Genomic DNA, 6,230 nt, shown 5'->3' with positions numbered 1-6,230 from the left:
GAGAACAGAGTATCAAACTAAATTCATACAATAGAAGGCATTGAGTCAGATGGGAAGCTTGGCAACTGGATGGCAGAGGCCTGAGTCTTAACTGTGACCCTTCCTGCCTTTCTTCCCGCCCCAACATCTCCTGGGCCTGGCTCCTTCTGAGTAAGTGGGACCAGTCTCCTTTGCTTGCCAGCCGGCCCTTCCCCAGGAGGCCCTGGCCTTACTCCCTCCACAGCTCCCTCAGCCCTGCTGAGGAGGCCCTGGCCCGCTCACTCTAAGGCATCTGGGTTGTGAGCTGGGAGCTCAAGCAGAGGAGGGAATGGGAACCCCAACGGGAACTCCCTGGTCCCAGCCCAAGGGGCCTTTACTCTCAAAGACCCAGGTCTACCAGCAGCTCCTTAGGAAGACAGGGCTGAGCTGGTCCTCCCAGGTCTTGCCTGCCCCTCTGCATGCAGTACCAGCTCAGACTACCAGTTTGCGCCCTGAGGACAGCGAGCAGGGCAGGCAGGGTCTAGGCTGGAGTAGACGGGGCTCCAGGCCAGTAGCAGCTGGGACTCAGAGCCCAGGGCTGTGGCAGAAAGCGCCAAGGTTTCCCCAGCCCCCTCCTCACATCTACCAAGACCCTTACTCCCAGCCCAGGCAGGACCCGCTCCCTCCCCACTCCCAGGGGTTCCAGGGGACAGGTCCTGGTATGTCTGTAGCCTCTCTCCCATCCTCCCTCTTCCCATTCCCCTGGCAACCAGAACAGACCCATCAAGGAGAAGGACCTGGCAGCTGTGCAGGGAGAGACTAATGGCCCGGAAGGAAGGAGGGGCCTGGAGAGAAGAGGCGGTGGGGATGGGAGCCTGCGCTTGGGCGTTGGCCCTTCTCAGAGGACGGACACACAAAGCGGGGGAGGCTGCTCTGCCCTGCAATGCTGAGGGAGCTGGCAGCCAGGGAGCCGCCCTCCTCACCGCCTCAGCCGGACAGCCAACCCGGAGTCCCAAACCTGCCTCCCCAGATGCCCAGCTCTTGTCCTCAGGGTCAACCCAAGGCAGACTTGTCCCTCCTGGAGAGCCCTGGAGTCCCCCGCGGCAGCAGCCCCCTGGCTCCTGGCAAACGCCGAAGGTCTCAGCACCCCGGCTCCTGCAGACCCTGCGAGCTGCCCCTGTCCACTCCCCGGCAGCCTGGGCCTGCGTTCTGGAAGCCATTTGACATGCAAAGGCCGGACCTCAGCCTCCCAGCTAACTCCAGGGTGGGGAGGGGAGGAAGGGGAGTGGTGTGTGTGTGATGTGTGTGCACATAGGTATGCAGTGCTACGATACATATGCGTCTGCTGTGTGCACCGGCTTGTGCATCTGCTCTGTGGCCTTCTTTCTCCTCTTTCAGTCCCTGAACCGTTGGGGATGAGCATCTTCTCTTTCCCCATCTCTTCCCCATCCAGCCCCACCCATCCTTGGGTACCTGCACCTCCCTAATACTGGAAACCGGTTCCTGTCAGTCCATCCATCTCTCAGCCTTGGCAGCAGCCGCCACCCCTCAGCCCCCTCCCCTTCCTACCTCAGGAATTGTCCTGGTTCCCGTAAGGCCATGACTGCGCAGCAGTTGGTTGGGGGAAGGGAGAATCCAGCAAAGCCAGACAGCATACACTGGCTCAGTCAGCTCAGCTTCTGGCAGGACACAGACCCTGCCCAGTGGGTCCCAGAGCTGGGCCCAGTCACCCTCAGCCCCTTCTGATGTGCCCACCCTGTTAGGGCCTGGATGGGCCCAGGTTTGGGAGCTGTGTCTTCAAAGCTGAGACATAAGCAAGCAGCCCCCGGCCAAGTGTCCGGGGAGGGGGAGGAGAAGTGGCTGGTCCATTAGCCGCAGAGCTGGCGCCAGGCAGCAGCCCGCACTGGCCCTGGGGATTACAGAGCGGCCGCCCTTCCCCACTCCCTTAGCCGCGTCTCCCCTCCTGTTCCCCAAGTCTCGCTGGGTGAGGTGACAAAGGAGGTAACTGACAGCAGGTGAACTCAGAGCACAGCCTTCAGGGGAAAAGTGGAGACACAGGCTCTGGGGCCTACGCCAGGCCAGCTCTCCATCTACCTGAGCCACCTCCTCCGTACTGTGCCAGAAGCCCTCGGTCCTCCTGTCCCCCAGTTTTTACCAGGTCTTTCAGGCAGGGACCCCAGCTCACATCAGCCCTCCCATCCTATTCCCCAGCTCTGGATGCTTGCTGGAAAGCGCTGACCTCCAACCCCTCCTGCCTGGGGCCTGCAGTCGCCATCCCCGCTTGCTTCCCTACCAGCAACAGGGGGAACCAAGGAGGCAGGGCGCCAGCAACCAGGGAGGGAGGGCGCGGCGCTCCCGCTGCTGCAGGGGTGGGGCGTCCCCCTCCCCACTTAGCCGCACAGTCAGGCCAGTGGGAGGAGCCGCCCGTGCCCCCGCCGAGCCTGCAGGGTTATAAAGCCTCCTCGCCGCGGTCTGCGGCTCTGGGACCAGCTCCGCCAGCCGCGACTGCCCGTCCTCGGTCACCATGAGCCACCCGTCGGGCCTCCGGGCCAGCAGCATCAGCTCCACCTCCTATCGCCGCACCTTCGGGCCGCCGCCCTCACTGTCCCCCGGGGCCTTCTCCTACTCGTCCAGCTCCCGTTTCTCGGGCGGCCGCCTGCTGGGCTCGGCGTCCTCCAGCTCCTCCGTGCGCCTGGGCAGCTTCCGCGGGCCCCGGGCCGGCGCGAGCGCCCTCCTGCGCCTGCCCTCGGAGCGCCTCGACTTCTCCCTGACCGAGGCCCTCAACCAGGAGTTCCTGGCCACGCGCAGCAACGAGAAGCAGGAGCTGCAGGAGCTCAACGACCGCTTCGCCAACTTCATCGAGAAGGTGCGCTTCCTGGAGCAGCAGAACGCGGCCTTGCGCGGGGAGCTGAGCCAGGCCCGGGGCCAGGAGCCGGCGCGCGCCGACCAGCTGTGCCAGCAGGAGCTGCGCGAGCTGCGCCGGGAGCTGGAGCTGCTGGGCCGCGAGCGCGACCGGGTGCAGGTGGAGCGCGACGGGCTGGCGGAGGACCTGGCGGCGCTCAAGCAGAGGTCAGGGGGCAGGGCCGGGCGGCGACCTCGAGGAGGCTGCCCCACCCTTCCCTTCCTTCCCTCTCCCCCAGCCGCTCCAGGGAGGCGCTGCCAGGCTCAACCCGGGAGGGCGTGTGCCGGCAGCATCCTTGCCCTTCCTCTACCACTTGGCTGAGTCTCTGGGGGGCAAAGTGGCTCTGTCTCTCCGTGTATAAAGCGGCCTCCGCTCAGCTCCCAGCCCACTAGACAGAACATGGGGCGCGCCCATCAGGCAGCCAGAAGACCCCTCCTGGGAGTCCTGGGCAGTACCCCAGATCCTGGGGGGCGGGGGGGGAGGATGGTGACCCTGCAGCTCAGCCTCTGCGCCTCTGCCCGCTCTGCCCACCAGGCTGGAGGACGAAACACACAAGCGGGAGGACGCCGAGCACAACCTCGTGCTCTTCCGCAAGGTGAGCCCGGGCCCCGCGTGGATTTCCGTCTCCCTGCCTCTCCCCCGGGCCTGTGTGTCCAGGGTAGCATCTGTGGGTGCGGGGAGGCCATCAGAAGCCTTCAGAGGCTCTTCCTCGTGCTGAGCAGCCCCTCCCTGCTCTTGAACCCCCACTGCTGCCCCACGAAGGACGTGGACGATGCAACCCTGGCCCGCCTGGAGCTAGAGCGCAAGATTGAATCTCTGATGGATGAGATCGAGTTCCTCAAGAAGCTGCATGAGGAGGTGGGTGAACCCGGATGTCAGGGGAGGCTTCGGAGGTTGGGAGCGGTCTCTTTGGAGCTAGGAGGCAAGCCCTGGAGGAGACTGGCAGGTGGAGCGGAGGAATGGCCCCGGGGAAGCGAAGTGAGACTCTGTGGCTAGACGACAGCCCCGCCCCCTCGGCCTACAGGTGGCTTGTCTCCCGCCCACGCGCCACCTGGTGGCGAACAGCGGAGCTGCATCCGACAACCTAGCCGCGGGCTCCGTGTGGGCCAGGCTCAGGCTGCGCTGTCCGGTGCGCTGCACTCCTTGGCGCCCCCTTTTGTTCACTCAAGTGTTTGTGCTCTTTTCTGTGCGCCAACTACACGGCCCGCGTATGATCTGCGCGGTGAACTCGACGTCTTGTCGTCCGGGGCGGCAGGAGTTGCGAGACATGCAGGTGAACATGGAGAACCAGCAGGTGCAGCAGGTCGAAGTGGAGGCGACCGTGAAGCCCGAGCTCACCGCAGCGCTAAGGGACATCCGCGCGCAGTACGAGAGCATCGCAGCGAAGAACATGCAGGAGGCAGAGGAGTGGTACAAGTCCAAGGTGGGGGAGCCCAGAGGGCTTGGGAGGACCCCGGAGGGTAGGGCGCTTGGGCGGCGGCGCACCCTGTCGGCCCACACCTGGGTTGCCCGCCGCCCTGCAGTACGCGGACCTGTCGGACGCCGCCAACCGGAACCACGAGGCCCTGCGCCAGGCCAAGCAGGAGATGAACGAGTCGCGACGCCAGATCCAGAGCCTGACGTGCGAGGTGGACGGGCTGCGAGGCACGGTGAGTACCGGGCTGCCCGCCGGCCCCGGGGGGGGGGGGGGGGGACAGGGAAGGCGGTTCCCTCCCTGACCCGAGCTCCCGCCCCCGCCCCAGAACGAGGCGCTGCTCAGACAGCTGCGGGAGCTGGAGGAGCAGTTTGCCCTGGAGGCCGGCGGGTACCAGGCGGGCAATGCGCGCCTCGAGGAGGAGCTGAGGCAGCTCAAGGAGGAGATGGCGCGGCACCTGCGCGAGTACCAGGAGCTCCTCAACGTCAAGATGGCCTTAGACATCGAGATCGCCACCTACCGGAAGCTGCTGGAGGGCGAGGAGAGCCGGTGGGGGCGGGGCGGCCGGGGGGTGGCAGGGTGTGGTCATGGAAGGGATGTGTTCGGGGCTGCGCAGAGGAGCTAACCACTTGCTTCGCCCCCAGGATCTCCGTGCCCGTCCATTCCTTCGCATCCTTTAATATAAGGACGACTGGTGAGTCTCCCACGCCTGGCCTCCAGCCGGTCTGTCCCCTTGTCCTCTTCTGCCCTGACCGACTCTTGCTATGGCTCTGCCCAGGGATTATGTCTCCCTGTGAACTATTGAATCCTGGTCTACTCTCGTCCTTCTTGCTAAGTCCTGCCCCGCCCCTCACAGTCGGTATGAGGGCTTAAAAGAAGGTAATCGCCAAGCCTCTTCCCCCCTCGCCTGCTTTTTCCAGTGCCCGAGGTGGAGCCTCCGCAGGACAGCCAGAGCCGGAAGATGGTTCTGATTAAGACCATTGAGACCCGGAATGGGGAGGTGAGATGGGACCCTAGGGGCCAGGACCCCATCGTTTCCAATATTACTTCTGAGCCCCAGCTTGGCTGCAGCTGATCTTAGGATACTGTGGGTTAGTGGTTCTTGGGGTGGGAGGGAGACAGAGAAGGTGGATGGATAGATTGGAGCCTCAGCTTTTTATGCCGGAGAGGAGATACCAGGTCCCAAAGGAGCTGGGGGGAGGGTGGCACTGAATGGTTTGTGCCCTTCACATGCCTTGCCCCCAGCAGGTGGTGACAGAGTCCCATAAGGAGCAGCGCAGTGAGCTGGACAAGTCCTCTACTCACAGCTACTGAACCCCTTGGTCCAGAACTCCCTGGCCCTGCCCTCGGCCTACTCAAAGCCCATACCCTAACGCCAGCCCTGAATTAGTCTCCTCTCCATCTGCATGCACCTAGGGGGTGTACCAGTCGCCCCTTCCCTGGCCTCTAGCCAAACCCTACCCGGGCAGCGTAGCTGAGCCTCTCCCTGCCCTGAATATAGATGTGACCCATACGTTCCCCTTTTCTGACCTTGGTAAGAGGCCAATGATTCCCAAGTCTACTTCTGCCACGATCCCACGATCAGGGGGTGGGCCAGGGTCTGAGTTTAACTTATGAACCAAATAAAACTGCTGTCAAAGAAGCCTCTGCCGTGCATTTGTGTCTGTGGGAGTGGTGGTACCTGTGAGGAGGAGGCTCAGCAGTGCTTCTCCTTGTCTCGAGCCATTTCTTTTCTGCATCCCACTATCCGTGCATCCTGCTAGGCGGCATCAATGACTCCTGTCTACCTTTCTGGCTTTCCTCCTACCTCTCTGTCCATTGCTTCCAACTTCTGTTCCCCCCCTGCAGCCCTGAATGCCCAGTTGCCCCTGGGTGTCCCATGGGCCCACAGATTCAACATGTCCCAGACTGAGCTCAACTCCTTCCCTGCCATCTGCAATCATGTCCTTCCTTCTG

The 6,230-nt window shown here is 63.5% G+C and overlaps 1 protein-coding gene across 2 annotated transcripts; it reads left to right on the top strand.

The window, feature by feature from the left end:
- Window positions 1-2,439: 2,439 nt before the first annotated feature.
- On the top strand, window positions 2,440-5,901 carry PRPH (peripherin). 2 transcript variants are annotated; one of them, XM_008140640.3, is made up of 9 exons: window positions 2,440-3,027; window positions 3,395-3,455; window positions 3,623-3,718; window positions 4,116-4,283; window positions 4,384-4,509; window positions 4,603-4,823; window positions 4,919-4,968; window positions 5,195-5,274; window positions 5,523-5,901. In XM_008140640.3, the coding sequence occupies exons 1-9, from the start codon at window positions 2,483-2,485 to the stop codon at window positions 5,586-5,588; spliced, it is 1,413 nt and encodes a 470-aa protein (XP_008138862.1). In that variant the 5' UTR covers window positions 2,440-2,482; the 3' UTR covers window positions 5,589-5,901. The 2 variants fall into 2 exon arrangements, with proteins under 2 accessions (XP_008138862.1, XP_028000107.1); XM_028144306.2 differs by having other exon boundaries at window positions 5,520-5,901.
- Window positions 5,902-6,230: the final 329 nt, after the last annotated feature.

This window comes from Eptesicus fuscus, chromosome 7, assembly GCF_027574615.1.
Source record: "Eptesicus fuscus isolate TK198812 chromosome 7, DD_ASM_mEF_20220401, whole genome shotgun sequence".
Taxonomy (NCBI): domain Eukaryota; kingdom Metazoa; phylum Chordata; class Mammalia; order Chiroptera; family Vespertilionidae; genus Eptesicus; species Eptesicus fuscus.
Note: the sequence above shows the minus strand (reverse complement) of the source record. Positions and strands in the feature narration are given on the sequence as shown.